General features: G+C 58.1%; 1 protein-coding gene across 2 annotated transcripts in view; it reads left to right on the top strand.

The window, feature by feature from the left end:
* The window catches only part of ASS1 (argininosuccinate synthase 1), a 56,498-nt gene that overhangs the window by 16,113 nt on the left and 22,373 nt on the right, over positions 1 to 18,012 (top strand). For both annotated transcript variants that reach the window (XM_037728048.1, XM_017499081.2), the window contains 5 exons: positions 2,872 to 2,928; positions 5,567 to 5,641; positions 10,149 to 10,219; positions 10,862 to 10,892; positions 16,091 to 16,181. In XM_037728048.1, the coding sequence (XP_037583976.1) occupies positions 2,872 to 2,928; positions 5,567 to 5,641; positions 10,149 to 10,219; positions 10,862 to 10,892; positions 16,091 to 16,181 (325 nt within the window). The remainder of the gene's footprint in view (positions 1 to 2,871; positions 2,929 to 5,566; positions 5,642 to 10,148; positions 10,220 to 10,861; positions 10,893 to 16,090; positions 16,182 to 18,012) is intronic.

The raw sequence follows: 18,012 nt of genomic DNA, 5'->3' as shown, positions 1-18,012 counted from the left end.
GTACCATTAAGGTTCAGTAGGGCGGCATTCAGGGCTGGTGAAGTGCATGGGTGGGTGAGTGGGTGAGTGTGGGTGGGTCTGCTCTGGCTCGGGTAGTTCCCGGGTTCAGGCCGGGACGCCCACCCCAGATCAGCCCACATACGGCCTGGAATAGCCGCCCGCAGCCGTGTGCGCCGCTCCGTGCGGCCACCTGAGGGCGCCAGAGGCCTGAGTTTGAGGCCGTATCGGCCGACGGAGGTGGGAAGAGGCGGCAGCCCGGCCGGGACCCTCTGATCACCAACCTGGTCCTGCGGGGCGTGGTTCTGAGAACGTCCCCCGACCAGGTAATGCTGCGGCCACTCTGGATTGGGAGCGTCCCTGCATTCACACTCAAGGGGACCCTAGAGAAACGGACTCTGGGAGCAGGTGCTACCTGGCACGGCCCTCTTTCCTGGGGTTGACAGGCAAGGTACACTTCTGTGCCTCAGTTTCCCTTTATAACAGCACTCAGGAAGCCAACAGCCTCTGGAGAGAATTTCCGATAACTGGGGGTGAGAGTGGGGATCCAGGAAGGCTGGTGGGGGGTGGGATCCAAGGGCTTGGAAGTGCTGGTCCAGCTTGGAGGCATTTACCCCTGAGCACCTCCAACCCGTGAGCATCCTGCTGACCCCGTGGGTATCCACCCAGCACCGCCCCGGGCACCATCATGGGACGGCCAGGCGGAGGCCCTCGGGTCTTTGGGCTCAGGGAAGGTGACAGGGAAATGTCGGGGGGGGGAGCACGCATTGGCTTGGGATTGGAGGGGGAAGTGCATCCAGGCCGCAAGAACAGCCTGAGCCCAGCCTGGAGGCAGAGGCCGAGGCAGCCTCCCTCCCAGTGCCCGCCAGACAGCACCTGGTGCAGAAACCGAGCCACCCTCTCCTGTCCTGTCCCTTGTGGCCAGCCCCACCCCTGCCCACCCAGAGAGCTGCTAAGAAGCTGGGTGGCCCTTGCGGGGCTCCTGTCTCCCCCGAGTTTTGGAAGAGGGCCTGGAAATCTGATTCTGAGACTCTGGCGGGGGAGCAGGAGTTTTGTAAATGGCACCATCTGTATGGCTGCCCCAGGGCAGACAGGAGACCCCGGCCCCCCAGTCCCAGCGGGCCCGTGTTTACACACATGTTTAGACATGTGTGCACAAATAGCATGTGGACACTCGTATGTGAGAGACGTTACTGTCCCCTTGTCCTGGGAAGCACTGGGAGCTGCCCTGGGGGTGGCGTCTTGTGGTGGCCTCCTTGGCACTTGCCTGAGAGGAGGGCAGAGTTTGAACCAAGGAGGAGTTTGTTTGGCGTCTTCAAGGATCTCTGGCTCCTGAACAGATGGGGGTCCCCACAGCAGCGTCTGGAGGGGCCGAGCCTGGCTGGCTGGCGAGGCACAAGCCGTCTTTGTGTTGTGGAAACTTGAAGCTGTAGCGGGGGAATAGCTGGCTGAGCAACATCGGACCCGCCTTACGGTCTAAAACCAGGCTGCCTTTTAGTTCCTCCAGGAACGGGCCGACCTAGGGTCTGCAGGCAAATGTGACCGCCCCCACCTCAGCGTCCCCATCCCTAAGATGGGGCTGATAGAACCTGCCTCCTGGGGCTGCTGGAGGGATTCAGTGAGTTCTTTATGCACGGAGCTCAGCCCGCCGCCTCAGTGTGAACTATTAGGACGAGCGTCTTTGCTGTGTGGCCCTGGGCAAGTGGCTGCACCTCTCTGAGCTTCACTTTCCTCATCCATAAAACAGGGCTAAACAGCTCCCCTGGCCCTGGGGGCTGTCTAAGTGACAGCACGTAGTAGGTGCTCACTAAAGGGGCTTCGTGGAGGGTGAGTGAGTTCAGCCCACAGGGCTCCAGGCTCTGCGGAGAGTCGATGCCACCTGACGGGAGCCTGGAAAATAGCATGTAATTCCCACGGCTGCCTGGCTGCGCCCATGCAGTTTTCACAGTAGGCGAAAGACCCCTCTGTCATTTCCTCAGCGCTGACGTCTCCTCCGGGCCGTGAGCCCGTGGGGAAGCAGGAGATGCAGGCAGCCATTTTCTCTCTGGGGACTGAGCTGGGCTGGCGGATGCCTGCGCCGACCCCGGCCGCTTCCTCCCCCTCTCCTCCTCGGCATCAGTGTGGACAGTGGTCCCAGCTGTGTCGGGGTTAACATTCACAGCTCAGCGGGGTGTTAGGGTGCCTCCATTTGCCAGAAGATGCAGGCAAGGCGACCTGCCCGAGTGGGTGGCCATGGTGCTGGGGACCTGGGCTCCGGTCTTGGGCCTACCCTGGCTGTGCGCCCTTCAACTGGTCCCTTTCCCTCTCTGGGCCTCAGTTTCCCTCTCTGTGCAGAGAAGAGCTGAGGAGCGAAAGGCCCTCCATGGCCACCTAATTCCACCTCCTCCCTGAAACCAGCCATTGCAGAGATGGGGAAACTGAGGCTCAGAGGTGACAGGGTTCCCAAATGTATTGGTGTCAGGGAATCAGCACCCTGGTGCCCCAGCCCTGAAATGAGTTGGATTTGGGGCAGGGCAGGGTCGGAAACGTGGGGGCCTTGAGGAAGGGACGATAGTAGACAGCTGGGGGGTGCAGGAACAGGGCCTGGCCTGCCAGGTCTTGGCAGCAGCTGGGCCTCCATCCCCAAGGGGACAGACATGCCCCGCACGCACCCACGTGACGTGTGCCCTCTCCTGCACTCTGCTGTGTCCCCAGACGTGCACATCTCCCTCCTGCCACAGGCCCACACATACGCAAGCCACACTGCAGGACCCCACATGTCCACACGCTCTGGCCAGCTCTGTCTCTGCCACGGGCTGTCCTTGTTCCCACTTCCGCCTGAAGACTCCAGAACCCCACCCCGTGGCTCTGACGGTCCTCTGTTCTGCATTGCAGGGGAACGATCAGGTCCGGTTTGAGCTCACCTGCTACTCACTGGCCCCCCAGATAAAGGTAGGATGTGGCTCTCCCCTTAGCGGGAGCACTGGCAGCCCTGATGGGGAGGAGGGTGCAGGCTTCTGCGAGATTCCACAGGATAGGCAGAGTGCTGCAGAACCTTCTCCATGGCAGGGGTGCCCCTCCGGTGGACAGCCTGCTGGCTCCCATCGCTGGGGCCAGCTCCAGGGGCACACATTCTTCCCCGCCATTCATTCTTCCTGGAGGTGCTGTCCAGGGGCTTGGGCACAGGATAGACAGTCCCTGCTGCTCTTCAGCCACTTCCCTGGCATTCCCCAGCTGCGGGCAGGGATGGCGCTGGAATGTGGTTGCTGCTGAGTCCTCCTAGCCCCGGTCAGAGCCCCCGCTTTGCCTGTGCCTGGCCCCAGCATCTCCGACCCTTTCCTGGGGTGGGAATCACCATGATCTCAGGACATCAATTGCCCTGGCCTGTGGCATGTCACCCAGGCAGGAGGGCACCTGTGGGCACTGCCCAGCCTGTTACTGCCACCCCCACCCCTCCAGCGTGACCTTGGACCTGGCCGGTGTCAGTGCGTGAATGAATGGGTGTGTTCATTCCTTCACTCGCTCACTCATCTTTACCCAGCGTCTACTGGGCACTGCTCAGCTCCAGGAGCACCGTGTGAAGGGCGCAGGCCAGGGCTGGGCAGTGGGAGTTCAATGCACACCGCCATGGCAAGCTGCCCAATTTGTTTGTTTGTTTTTTGAGACTCGCCCTGTCGCCAGGCTGGAGTGCAGCGGCACAATCTCACTGCAACCTCAGCCTCCTGAGTTCAAGCGATTCTCCTGCCTCAGCCTCCCGAGTAGCTGGGCCTATAGGCATGTGCCACCACGCCCGGCTAATTTTTGTGTTTTTAGTAGAGATGGGGTTTCACCATGTTGGTCAGGCTGGTCTCGAACTCTTGGCCTCAAGGGATCTACCCTCCTTAGCCTCCCTAAGTGCTGGGATCACAGGTGTGAGCCACCGCACCCGGCTCTAGTAGCCATATTTTAAACAAGAAAATGAAACAAGTGACAGCATTTTAATAACATGTTTTACCCAACCCCACGTATCCAAAATATCATTCCTCATGTAATTAATGTAAAGAAATTAATGAGATGTTTACATTTTTTTTTTTCCTGTGCTGAGTCTTCAAGACCCAGAATGTGCCAGACGCGGTCACGTCTCGCCAGCTGGCTGCATTTCAGGTGCTCTGAATGCCGGCCGTGGCTCGTGGCCGCCCGAGGCTCATGGTCACCTGAGGCTCATGGTCACCTGTGGGCAGTAGAGGCCGAGGCTGAGCTCTTTTGAGGCCGCCTTGGGCCAAAGCTCTAGAAGAGTTGCCCCTCCCAAGGCCCCAGGGGCTCTCAGGAGTTTCTATTTGTTCTTCTAAGAGGAATCTCTTCCCCTTTCCCTTTAATCAGCCGAAGCTGCTTGGGTTGTGCGGGCCGGAGGTGAGCCATAATGAGCTCTAATGATCTGCTTTGACCCCAAACGCCAGGCAGCAGAGTGGCGGGCACAGTAGCTGCTTGTGGACTTGCTGCCAGTGAGGCCACCACCGCACGGGGCCCTTCCTCGGTTCCCACAGCAGTTTGGGGGCCGAGCTGCTCCAGGAGCTGCGATGGGGCTGTGGTCTTCCCAGGGCTGCTCGTTGTTTTTTTGTTTATATGTTTGAGACGAGTCTCACTCTTGTCACCCAGGCTGGAGTGCAGTGGCACGATCTTGGCTCACTGCAACCTCTGCTTCCCGGGTTCAGGCGATTCTCCTGCCTCAGCCTCCCGAGTAGCTGGGAGTACAGGCGCCCACCCCCACATCCCGCTAATTTTTGTATTTTTAGTAGAGACAGGGTTTCACTGTGTTGGCCAGGTTGGTCTCGAACTCCTGATCTCGTGATCCACCTGCCTCAGTCTTTCCCCAAAGTGCTGGGATCACAGGCTTGAGGCACCTCGCCTGGCCCCAGAGCTGCTCATTGTACGTCTGAGGGCTGCAGAGGTGGCAGGCCCCTTCCATCACCCCGCACCACCATCAGCCCAACAACCCACACACATGCCCCTGAGTCCTGCTCAGAGGCAGGGGCCTGGTGAACCCCAGGGCTGAGTGGGCGGCTCCTTTACCCAGCTCAGGCCGAGGAGGCCCAAGTGCAATGAGCTTGGTCCCTCAGCCAGGCTCAGAGTCTTCCCCATTCCTTTCCCTTCCACACCCAGAGAAGTGGGTGAGGGGACAGCCTACGCCTCTCTGGGCCCCCGACCCCATGTGGGGCCAGGCCGGCGGCGTAGCTCTGTGGACTCTCCCTGGGTCATGGCAGTGACCCTGTGGCTGAAGGCACTGGCAAGGACCCTGAGCCCTGGCTAGTTCAAACTCTCAGGTCTCCGCTGGGGAGACTGAGGCCCAGGAAACAGGGACCCCCTTCTCCCCCCAACACAGCCCCATTCTGCCACGGAGAGCAGGCTTTGCCCAGGCAGCCCTGATGCGGGGGTTCGTGTCCTCCCCTACTTTATGGGGCTCCCTGCCCACCCTCCATGACAGCATCCTCTCTGGGGACATGCCAGAGACCCCCCGTGCCCCCCTCCCGGGAGAGGCCAGCACTGCAGCTTGTGGGCCGGGGGAAGCCCGCAGCTCGGCGCTCCTGGTTCTCAGCCCTTGCCCTGTGTCCAGGTCATTGCTCCCTGGAGGATGCCTGAGTTCTACAACCGGTTCAAGGGCCGCAACGACCTGATGGAATACGCAAAGGTATGGCCGCGTCTCCCCAGCACCCCCAGGCTTTGCCTACCGTCCCCCTCCCTGGGCACACCCTTCTGGGGGCTGTCCGAGCCAGTGGCCTGGGCCAGGACTGATCCCATGTGCTGGGGGACTGAACTTCCACCCCAGCTGCCTGCACACGTGGCCTCTGTCCCCTGGGCCGACCCCACAGAGGTGTGGTCATCTGCCAGGCCCGTTGCCGGGGCGGAGCCTTTCTGAGGCCATTTCCCAGTCCACCGAGCCAGAGGACACAGGGCTCACTCTCCCTGGGAGGCGGAGACCAGAGCCCTGCTTGCCACCTCCGAGGTGTGTGTGTGGTGGGCGGGGATGGCGGAGGGATGTGATCAGGAGCTGTTCTCAGCACCCCAGTGCCCTGGAGACACATTGCCCCTAGTGCTTTCCCGGGAACAGGTAAGGCACAAGGGACAGTCGCAGACAAAGCCTTTTGTGGCACCAGCCCTTTCTGAAGTACAAGTTGCAATAAAACACGTTAGAAGTTTTGCATCAAGATCCTGAGCCGCTCCCCAGGGCACCTTTCTTTTTAGCGACGCGATGGCAGCCCTTGACAAACAGCCTCAATCCATCAGGCCGGGGAAAAGCAACTCGGTGCACACACCAGAAAATTGCTCGCGTTTTTAAATAGCAGTCGCCGTGAGCTCTCGCTGCAGCTAAGGTGTCGCGTGGTAGGGGATGTGGCAGGGACGCAGCCCTGCCCCCGCCGCCAGCATCCCATTAAGACCTGGAGTGCTGGGAGGGAAGACCACCTCTGCCATCTGTTGTTTTATTATTAAGAGGGGAGTTTACAAGAGCAAGCCCATATGTTGCCAAACAAATTGTCAAATAGCAGAGGTATTAAGGGAGCCGGGTTGGTGAGGTTTCTCCCCTCGTCTCCTTGATAATGTAGAATAAAAAGCGCGTTTCCATCTTCCATGAATGGGAGCCCCCACCTCAGGCCTCGGGTCCAGGATAGAGGAGGGCAGGGCTGACCCGTACAACGCCCTTCCTTTCCGTGAAGTCCCCAGACAAAAGCGGCTTCTGGTTTTTCAGCACAGATGAGTCCCAGGAGTGCTGCCATCCGTCCTTCTCAGGTTTTGGGGAGAAGCTGCTGAGCTCAGCGTCCATCCTAGATAACATTTTGAGCAGGAAAGCTTTGCCAGGGAAAGATGAATGTGGCCCCCTTGGCCACCCACCCTCTCCTGGAGATGGGTTTCATCAGAAATGATTGTGGGGAATCTGAACATATTCTAGAAGGAGGCAGAGGCTGTGTTTCTGCACCCAGGAACTGATCAGAATGACTGAGCAGGGATGAGGCCTCCTTCAAAATTCCAGTGGAGGAGACAAAAATCAGTGGGGCTTTGAGAATCTCTGCTCTCAAGACCCATAGGTAGCCAATGCGGAAAGTGCCAGAGGACTCCTAAAATACATGCCTTTGCTTCCCTTGCCAGGCTCTCCCAGCCCATCACCCAACGGAAAAACACCCAGAACCACCCCATCCTTGTCATTGTCACCACAATATAAAAATACTTTTTTAGAGACAGTGTCTCACTCTGTCGCCCAGGCTGGAGTGCAGTGGCACAATCCTAGCTCACTGCAGCCACCCCCTCCTGGGCTCATCTGATCCTCCTGCCTGAGCCTCCCGAGTAGCTGGTGCTACAAACATGTGCTAGTGCATTTGGCTCATTTTTGTTTTTTCTATTTTTGTTTTTTTAGAGACAGGGTCTCACCATGTTGCCCAGGCTGGTCTTGAACTCCTGGACTCAAGTAATCTGCCCTCCTTGGCCTCCCAAAGTGCTGGAATTGCACGTGTGAGCCACTGCACCCAGCTTTGGCTAATTTTTATTTTTGTTTGTTGCGTTTTTGTTTTGTTTTGAGATGGAGTTTCCTTCTACCACCAGGCTGGAGTGCAGTGGCGCAATCTCGGCTCACTGCAACCTCTGCCTCTGGGGTTTAAGCGATCCTCCTGCCTCAGCCTCCCGAGTAGCTGGGGCTGCAGGTGCCCGCCACCACACCCAGCCACTTTTTTGTATTTTTAGAAGAGACAGGGTTTCACCGTGTTGGCCAGGATGATCTCTATCTCCTGACCTCGTGATCCACCTGTTTCAGACTCCCAAAATGCTGAGATTTCATGTGTGAGCCACCATGCCAGTGCTAATTTTTAATGGTTTTTGTTTTTGTTTTTGTTTTTTTGGTAGAGAAAGGGTCTTGCTATACTGCCCTGCCTGGCTATAATTATTATTTTTTAAGCTAGACTACAAGGTGGGTGCTAGAAACAGGATGGTCTCATGTTGTCTCTGTGTTGGAGATTGTTTTGTTTTTGCTCAATTACAATTAGAGTGTGTGGGAGGCACCTCAGGACAGAGAGAGGCCGGGAAATACAAATCTCTCCGGTCTCGGGATGATCGCTGTCACTGGTCCTTTATCCTCGCCTTGCTTCTGGAGGGAGGCCCGCTGAGAAGGGAGGCAAGAGTGTTTCCATACCTCCCCCCAAAAAACAGGCTCCGGGGAGGCTGGCTGGCTGTTTCTCTTAGCACCCAATGGCTGAGCTCAGCAGGCCACTGGCACGCCTCTGCTGGAGGGTCCAGCCTGGCCTTGTACAAGGTCTGGGTGCCCATGCCTGGGTAAGGCACAGGGCGAGAGTGGGGACTGAAGAGTCCTCAAATTCTAGAGTATATCCTGAGCTGCTTTTTGTTTTTTTGAATTTCTGTCTTCATTTCTAATATGGTAACTTTTTTTGTTTGTTTGAGATGGAGTCTCGCTCTAACGCCCAGGCTGGAGTGCAGTGGTGTGATCTCACCTCCACCTCCCAAGTTCAAACCATCCTCCTGCCTCAGGTTCCTGAGTAGCTGGGATTACAGGCGCCTGCCACCATGCCCAGCTAATTTTCGTATTTTTAGTAGAGACGGGGTTTCACCAAGTTGGCTAGGATGGTCTTGATCTCCTGACCTCGTGATCTGCCTATTGAGGCCTTCCAAAGTGCAGGGATTACAGGCGTGAGCCACCCCGTCCGGCCTAATATGATAACTGTTGATGAGATAACCTGTGTAAACTTAGGCTCTAGCACTGAAATGTCCTTTTAAGAAAAAACACTTAGGCTCTTTGGGGCCCTCTGTGATTTTTTTCTTTTGTTTTCTGAGATGGAGTCTCACTCTGCTGCCCAGGCTGGAAGGCAGTGGCACTATTTCTGCTCACTGCAACCTCCGCCTCCCAAGTTCAAGCGATTCTCCTGCCTCAGCCTCCTAAGTAGCTGGGGCTACAGGCGTGTGCCACCATGCCTGGCTAATTTTTGTATTTTTAGTAGAAATGGGGTTTCTCCATGTTGGCCAGGCTGGTCTCAATCTCCTGACCTCAAGTGATCCACCCACCTAGGTCTCCCAAAGTGCTGGGATTACAGGTGTGAGCCACTGCGCCCGGCTTACAGCCTATTTTATAGTGAGTCTCCTGACCTTCTAGAAAACCCCAAACCCACGGGAAGCAGCCGCTCCCTGGAGGAGCTTCTAGAATCTCACGGTCTTGGGAATGAGCCTAAGTAGGGTGAAGCCCATCAGGAGAGAGATGGGGGTGTGACCTAGTGGGGGCTGCCTGTGGTTCCCGCAGGGACCCAGTGGGGCAAAGGGGCTGAAGGGGCTCAGAGGCAGAGCATCCATTTCTGCTGGCTCCGAAGGGCCCCTTCACTGCACTCTGCCCAGTAAGCGTGGGGCCGAGCGAGCAGCGCCAGGTGTCCAAGTGCAGGCAGAGGCTGGAGTGCACGTGCTGGATTCCAGTTGGGTGTCAGCAAGGGTGGTGCAGGTCACCAGGGCAGCCAGCCTCATCTTCCTCCTCCCCTTAAGGCTGAGCCAGGTGGGCCTTCCACGAGTAACCTGCAGCCTTTTTAGCCTGGGCATCCTGGGCAGAGATGACGGGTGTCCTTCTGTAACAGACTGGACCATTTAGAAAGGAAAACAGCCAGAGCCGAGTCCCGTGGAGACAGGGGAGTCTGCCGGGTCTGCAGAATGATCCGTTGCGCCCGGCTGGGGGAAAGGTGCTCCCGGAAGGTGCCGGCCATGAGCTGAAAGCTCTCCCTGTGTCCCTCCTGTCCTTGGGTCCACAGGACGCACCACATGGGAGCGGATGCCAGGCACCCTGGTTCATTTCCTTGTCCGCAGTGGGAGGGGGTTCACATCAGCCCCAGATCTTGTGGGGGCGGCCTGGGGAGCTGGTGCTGGGAAACCTGGGCGCGGCACCCGGGCCACTTGCTCAGTGCTTCAGGAGTCCCTGAAGTGTAGACTCAAAGTCTTCCGGAAGGAAAGGTCAGCATCTCAGACACACGGTCCTGCAGTTTCTCTGGGGCATGTCCAGCAACAGGGTCCCCACAGGGGAGTGACCTACATTAGGAGGTAGCCAGGGTCTTGTCTGAATGGGAGCCCGAGTTTGGGACGCTCTGAAGAAGCAGGGCCCTGGGTCTGCCCTCACGTCTCCTTCCAGCCGCCTCACACCCGCCCTGTGTTGTCTCTTTCCTCAGCAACATGGCATTCCCATCCCGGTCACGCCCAAGAATCCATGGAGCATGGACGAGAACCTCATGCACATCAGGTGATGCCCGCCCTCCACTCGGTCCTCCTGGGCTCATTCCAAAGGACAGCCATGCACTGCCCCAGGACATGCTGGTGACCACCACCCCCGTGGTCCCTGCACCGGGATGTGCTGCTGACTCCCCCACATCAGTAGTCCTGCCCTTGGGGAGCTGAGAGGCCTCAGGCAGGACAGATGTGGAAGCACCCAGCTCTTGCACTGCCCTCATTGCAGTTTTGCTCAGTGTTGTTGGGGAGATAGATAATGGGGACCTGGCCTCATCAAGAGTATCAAAGAGGGCTTCTTGGAGGAGGTGGCATCCAGGTTAAAACCTCAAGGATGGAGAAGAGGCCCAGATGGGGCACAGGGGAGAGTGTTTGAGGCAAAGCCCCCCCCAACCCCCCATACACACACACCACCATGTGCAGAGCCTGGAGCAGTCCCCAGAAGACTGAAGGAAAGGCTCCAGCTCTTCCTTACAACCTGCGGCTCCACGGGCAACTGTGGTGGGCCCAGAATGTTCCAGGCAGGTTGGCAGCAGATGCTCTGGCAGAGAGTAAAAGGCAGAGCAGGCTCGTGGGCACAATGGGGTGTGTGTGTTCGGGGGTGGGGGTGTGTCGCGCTCCTCCCCAGCTGACCCCGTCTTTCCTCTCCCCTCCACAGCTACGAGGCTGGAATCCTGGAGAACCCCAAGGTAATCCCCCCACCCCCATCTCCTCCCAGCTGGCCACCTTTGATGGTGGCTGCTCCGTGCCGATGCTGTCTGATGTATTTGTAGCCTAATTTGAAATTTCACAGGGGCCAGCCGTGGGGCTGGGGCCGAGCCCTGCCTGTGTTCCCCAAGCCCCCCACCAGCCCTCCTCCATCCACCCTCTCCTAGGCTGCGCTGGAAGACCTCCCCCGCCCTTCCTCTTCTAATTGCCGCTGGGATGAACAGGGGAAGGAAATATCTCAGGGCAGCATAGAGAGTGTGATTGTGAGACAATAAAGAAGTAATTAGGCAGATGAGACACTTGGGGGAGGGCCCAGCCTGTGCCCACCAGCTCCCAGAGCCCCCAGGCTGTGCTGCTGGAGTCTTGGTTGGGGGGGCAGTGGGCATGGCCGAGAGCCCCAGGCCCCATTTGTCCAGATCCGAGTTACGCACCCGCCACCGCTGGCCACCCTGATCCCATCCCAAGCCTCCCGGGTGGGACGGGCTGGGCCCTGAGCTCTTTTTGAAGTTTAGGGTTTCTCTCCCGGGGGTAGGGGGCTTCTTTGTGTCTTCCCCTGCCAACGGTGGGAGGTGGGGGAGGCAGGGACGAATCTATCATGGGAAGAGAAAAATCTCTTTGTCCCTGGGGGCTGTGTCTCATTCCTGGGCCCAGCCGCACGCCCTGGGGAGGCTGGTTTGGGGGTGGGAAAGTGTGCCTGTTGAGGGGGTGCAGCTGGGCCCCCCCCGGGGGGGGGGAGCCAAGAAGGCCAGCTGGAGGGGAGGGTGCCCTGGGAAGTTTGGCGAAATTGGGGAGCGCCAGAGCCCTGCCCAGGATTCCCCGGGGCCCTGGCGTCTGTCACTGTCACCACTGCCTCGGTGTTGGCTGTAATATGATGTGGCAGTCACCATGTCTGGGGAGCAGGCCTGGGTGGCATTGTCCTGGCGCGGCTTCCCGGGACGCCGGCTGGGAGCATCCTCACTTTACGGGTGAGGAGAGTGAGGCCTGGTGTGGTGCGCCAGCTGCTCAGGGGAGGGAACGGGCTGGTGCCCTCCAGCTCTGTGGCTCCCCCACTGCCCACAGCCCCCTCCCTGTCCAAACCTATCACTCAGGAGAGCCGGCACCCTTGCCCCCTGGGGGCTGATGGCCCCTGCATGTGGCTGCTGCCTGCTGGTCACAGGTTTTTCTAGTTCATGCTCTGCTGACCCCACAACACTCAGGCCAGCCACCCTAATTAGCCAGTCAGTCAGCTCCAAGGGGGCGGGGAGGCCAGGCCTGCAGAGTGGCTTCCAGGCAGGGTTTCCTCAAAGCCCTGTGGGCCCCAAGCAAGCCGGGAAACCACTCCCGGCTGTTCTCCAGACAGCCTGTGGCCTCTGTAAGCAGCTTCTGGAGGCAGAGGAGGCCCCCCAGAATAGAGGACCTCAGGATTGGGAGAGCAGAGCAAGCCCAGAGGGAAATCACCCATCTGACGGTGCAGGAGGGCCCTTGGGCCTGGAGCATGTTACTGTGCTGCTGTGGCCGGCCCTGTCCCCTCCCAGGCCTCCTGTCTCATCAGGGCATTGGATGGAGAAGTCGATGCTAAAGAGAATCTGGATTAAGGATCCTGCTACCTCACCGACACTTGGGTCTCAGAGACAGGAAACCCAGTTTAAACCCCAACTTTCCTCCTTATTGCCGTGCGCCTTGGGCAAGTTACCCAACCTCTCTGAGCCTCCAGTACTCCTCTCCCAAAGTGGGAAAACACAGCACCTCCCTCCTGGAGCATCTAAAGCGCTTGGCCTGGCACAGGGCAAGCCCTCAGTGGAGCTGAGGTCCCATGCTCCCTTCTCACGGGTGGAAGGATCCAAGGTCCTCTCAGGGTCCCCTCTCAAGAAAGGCTGGGCTGGGCTGGGTGTGAGTCACGGGGAAACGTCATTCCTGCTGAGAGGCCCGGGACACCCAGGCACCCAGAGTCCAGCCACTCTGGAAGAGAGTTTGCCACAGCCACGCGGACTCCCCGAGGGCTTCGTGCTGGCAGTGGGGCTCGACGCTAGGATGCACCCTTCCATCTCTGGACCTGGCGGCCCTGTCCACCTCGGGATGAGCTCAGGGGGATAGAGCTTGGGGAACCCTGCCCCTCCCCCTCTCCAAAAAAAGCCAGGAGACCTGCGGAAGGGAGGGCTTGAAGGCAGATGGCTGAGCCATTTTCTGCCTCCGTGAGGGCTGATTGAAGGGCAATGAGGCAGCTAATGCGAAGAAAGATAGAAATTTACTTGCTTTAACTTCATACGGCCCACAGTGAAAGAGTTCATTCAGTCGCCGGCCCGCCATAGCTGATGGGTGAATAAACCATTTTCAGCATCGATCATGCCTCTACATCATGGTTCAGTTCATGGGCCATTTGCTCCCAATTTCTCCTTCCCGGGCCCTGTTTCATGCTTTCTTTCGCCCTTTCCCCCTACCCCCCACCCGACTCTCTCTCCCTGTCTCTTTTTCTTCACTTTCTTCCCTCCTCCCCACCACAGATGACATTGGAAGTGAGCCCTCCCGCTGGGAGGGATAAATAGATGGCATTGATACTCGGCAACAAACTATTTGTCATTTGAACTGGGCTTTTAGGAGGGAGAGTAAAAAGGCAAGCGCTTGAGCCACCGCGGAATGCAAAGCAAATGTCATTTTATTTCTATTTAGTTATTTTATGTAATCAGTGCTGTCAGGTGCCCGCTGGACAGCTGCCTCTGACTTCCACTGCAGTCTGCGGAGAGAGAGACGGAGACAGAGACGGAGACCCATCCTCCAGTCTCCCCATCCCTGCTCCTTCCAAATGCACGCACTGTCAGCCTCCACTTCTGTGCTCCGTAAGGAAGTGTGGCGTTGAGGAGGGGGGGAAGTGACAAACAACACACTGAATACAGTTGACAGTCTGGTCCAGCACGGGTGGAGGTGGGAGAGAGCTGGGCTTGGGCGGGATCTGGCCCCTCACACCAGCACCCTGGTTGGAGTTAAGCCCAGGTTTGGGGGAGTCCCAGGCAGATGGAGATGGGGCTGTGGAATTGTGCAGTCACCCCAAGATCCAGTCCAGTTCATTTCACCTTTTTGCTGAGGATGGGCCTTGGGGCCAGTCTGTGCCCAGGGAATGTGGCAGTTGGCAGGGCCCCATGGGCCATCCCTGATGCCCGCCTGTGGCTGTGATGTTGGCTGGCTCCGGCCACAGGCCTCACCCTGTTCCTCAGCTGAGGTTACTACAGCAGCTGGGAACTGGCGTAAGGCGGCTGAAAGAGTCCCTACGTCTAGCTTCAAAGCATGGTTTGGAGAAGCCACCTCTCAGCCTTGGCTTTCCCTACGGTCCATAGAGGCATCAGGCTGGAGGGCCTTCAGGGCCTCTCCTACCTCCCGGAGTCTGTCTTTAGGGAAAGTTCTGGGCTCTTGCTCCCTCCCCACGAATGGGCACTGATGCAGGGATACAGCTGGCCCTGAGTCACATGGCACCTTAGAGGTGGGGGTGGAGGACCCGCCGCAGTCCCTGTCTGAGCTGAGAAGAATCCATTGTCCCGGTTTGCCCAGGACTAAGGTTTCTTAGGACAAAGGACTTTCAGTGCTGAAACCAGGGCGCTTGGTCACTCTAACATAGAGCCACAGGCAAGTGACCACAGGTGAGTCTCCAGGGCACTTAGGTAGCCCCATCCCACGCAGGAGGAGGAGGAGGAGGAGACTGGGCCGAGCCTGTACGTCCATGAGCGAATTCCAGCTGCCCTTTCTACCTTCAGAGCACGTTCCAGTTTGTTCCGGGCCTTCCCTGATTTCTTGTGTATTTTCATGTCCAGTTAAAAAACTTAAGTTGTAAGATAGTCAAGGGCACGTATCATTTTCCCCATTTTACAGATGAGGAAACTGAGGCTGGAGGAGGCAAAACAGCTTCTCCAAGGCCCTGCAGCCTGAGACCTGCAGAGCCTGGGCTTAACTCCAACCAGGGTGCCCAGGCAAGGGCTCCGTTCCCGCCCAAGCCCAGCTCCCTCCCACCTCCACCAGCGCTGGGCCAGACTGTCAACTGTATTCAATGCGTTGCTTGTCACCTTCTCTCCTGCCGCACTTCCTAAGGGAGCCTCAGCCTGAGGTGGAGGCTGACTGCGTGCTTTTGGAAGGAGCAGGGATGGGGAGACCGGAGGACGAGTCTCCTGGCGTGGGTATTTCCATCACTCTGAAATCTGACGTATATTTGGTGAGGACCTCGTGGGGCTCCTGTCCTGGGTGCCACGGAACAAGTTCCACATGGTCTCTGCCTGCAGGGAACTCACAGTTGCAGCTACAATCCCTCCCGCTCAGCCTCGATTCCATGTGTAGATGGGGTAAGGGCGCTGGACCCTCTCACCAAATGGGGCTGCTGAGAACTCACCCTGCAGTTGGGAAGTGACAGGTGAATGTCTGCAAAGGTTTTTTAAAGCGAAGATGACACCGTAGTTCCTAGATGTTGGCAGGTGAACGAGCGCCCCGGGCACAGGATGCCCATGGGAGGGACCTGAGCAGTCAGGCCCAAGAGGCCCCAGTCCCCACAGTGGCAAGTGTCCAAGCCACAGCCTGGGGGAGCCAGGGCCTCTGAAGGTGGGAGGGAATTTCGAGAGTTCCAGGCAGCACGCAGCCCCTCCACCACTGCCTCAGACGAGAGAGGCCGGTTTTCCAACACGCCCAAGAAGAAATATACATAAAGGTTGATGTGTTTTCAAATGGGTTTTTGCTTTGCTCTTCTCTTTTCTCCCTGTGAGTATTAACCTTGGGGACCCCAGGGACGGCTCGGCTTGCTGGAGCACCTGCTGGGTCACACGCAGTCATTAGCTTTGCGGTCAGTGCAGAATAAACCCCAATTCCCGAGCTGGCGAGAGCATGCGTACCGCTCCCGGGAAGCCCTGGGAACGCCACCTCGCTCCTCCAAAGTCACACTTTTTCCTGCCTGACTTGTTCCTCTCCTGCTATTCTACCTCCAGCTGTGGGGGCGTCGAAGAAAAAGATGAGATCAAGTTGAGGGGAAAAATTGTCTGATTTCTTGAGCCCTTTGTTTCCCAGGCCCCTGGCAAGCAGGGCTGGTGCTAGGCTGGGAGCTGGGGTGTCTGCTGGACCCCACCAGCTGGTGGGGAAGTGGACAGGGGAGAGGGGTGCAGATCCCTGCAGGAGGTGGGGTGCAGGTGTCCGCGGACTGGCATGTCATCCTCCCATCTCTGTCTTTTGTCAGAACCAAGCGCCTCCAGGTCTCTACACAAAGACCCAGGACCCGGCCAAAGCCCCCAACACCCCTGACATTCTTGAGATCGAGTTCAGAAAAGGTACGTGCCACCTGTGGGGACTCAAAGGGGGTGGACTCTTGGGGCCCTGACCCCTTTCCCCTCCCAGCCTGGGAACCAAGACCCTCTTTACCCGCCACCCCCTTGCATTCCTGGAAGCCAGAGTTGAGGCAGGTGCTCCAGGGGTTCCCCACAGCCCACTTCCCTGGACAGTACAAGCATGGATCTCCCCAGGCCTGGGAGGAGCATGCCCTTGGCCGCCCATCACGCAGGTTCATGGGTACCAGGTCGGGAATGAGAGCACTCTAGCTCCTGAACAGACTCAGCTTTCCTGGGCCTCATTTTCCTCGCCTGTATCTGAGGATGAAAGAGTCCGTACTGTTTTCTCGGGGTAGAACAAGGCCTGCGTGGGAGCGTCCAGCCCCAGGCCCTGGCCCCGGAAGGTGCTTGGTAACAGTGAGCTGGCCTCAGGGAGCCCTGGACCCCAGATGGAAAGGCTTCCCCAGTCCTCACTGAGCCTCTCCGGGCCTCACCTGCCGACCCCAGGTTCAAAGCTGCGGCTACTCTTGCTCCTCTCATCAGTGGGGGCTGTCCTGATCGCTCCCTCCTCCTCGCTGCTGTCAACCAGAAGTGTTTGCTGGCCTTGCTTGAGTGCCTGGGTATCTGAGATTGGGAGAAGGCATCTCTTGGCCTGGAGGAAGGATAGAGAAGCGAGGCATGCCTGTCCAGGCTTGGAGGGCCCAGAGGGCCCAACAGGGGTACCTTTTCAGGAGGTTGCAAAGATCAGGGAGGCTTCCTGGAGGAGGTGGTGCTGGGCACGAGCGAGGGCATCCCAGAACCAGGCAGGGGGCTCGCCTACCCGTTCACAAAGTGCCTGCCCACACTGGAAGTGGGATGAGACGGAGGGAGGCGCCTGGAGAGGATGATGGGGTGGGGAAGCAGAGCTGCAGATCCCGTTCTCTCTTTGCTGGTGTGACCTTGACCTTCACCATGCTGGGCCTTGGGTGCATCATCTAAAAACGGGCCACGGAGATGATGCTCACAGGTGCCCAGCATGGTGCACGGAATGGGGTCTTGGAGGGTGAGCACTTTAAGCTTTTCTGAGCCTTTCCCAAGAGCCTGGCCAACCTAGTGAGCATCTTCCTCCCTCTCCTGCATCTGTCCCAACCTGCTGGGGGCCAAAGAGGCCCCCGAAGGCAGCCGGGTCCCCGGGCCTGTTTGCAGGCACAGAACCTCCCTTGAGAATCATCTCTGAGAAGATGGTGGGAGCGACCCCAGCAGCACTTCCTGGCTCCCTGCATGGGGCCCCCCAGGAGCCCAGAGAGCCCCGAGGGTGGGAGGCGGGTGGCAGCCTGTGGAGGGTCCTGGGGACCAGGCTCCAGCAGCCCTGCCCGACGAATAGGGCAGCTCCGAGGGCTGAGCTGGATAAGAAACGTGACCCATTGTCATGATTTGGGGACTGTCTGGAAGGAAAAAAAAAGATGGGAGGAACCCTCCCCTGGCTAGTGCCCATTCACTCTCTAGTTAATTTATTTGAAGTTTTAATCTAATTATTAACTATTTTAAAGGCTAAGAGGCTTTCTCCGGCAGCAGCACCAACAATGTCACCTCTTCTCCCGGGCAGGCCCCATCTAAGGCCCCAGTGAAGGCCGATAATAGGACCGGGGAGGGAGAGAAAGGGAGAGGGAGAGGCAGGGGGTGGCGAGAGGGGCTTAAGGTTCATTATTGGGCAGACTTACATTTAATAGCAATTTACAACCAAGTTATAAAACCCCTGGAAATGGGGGTTAAGAATGGCGAGGCTGACAGCGCCTTCAGCGAAGCCCCTCCGAGCGGCGCCTGGCTAATAAAGCCGCTATTGAGGCCTGATTGG

Source organism: Cebus imitator, unplaced genomic scaffold (genome assembly GCF_001604975.1).
Source record: "Cebus imitator isolate Cc_AM_T3 unplaced genomic scaffold, Cebus_imitator-1.0 Scaffold254, whole genome shotgun sequence".
Taxonomy (NCBI): Eukaryota; Metazoa; Chordata; class Mammalia; order Primates; family Cebidae; genus Cebus; species Cebus imitator.
This window is presented reverse-complemented; position numbering and strand designations above follow the sequence as displayed.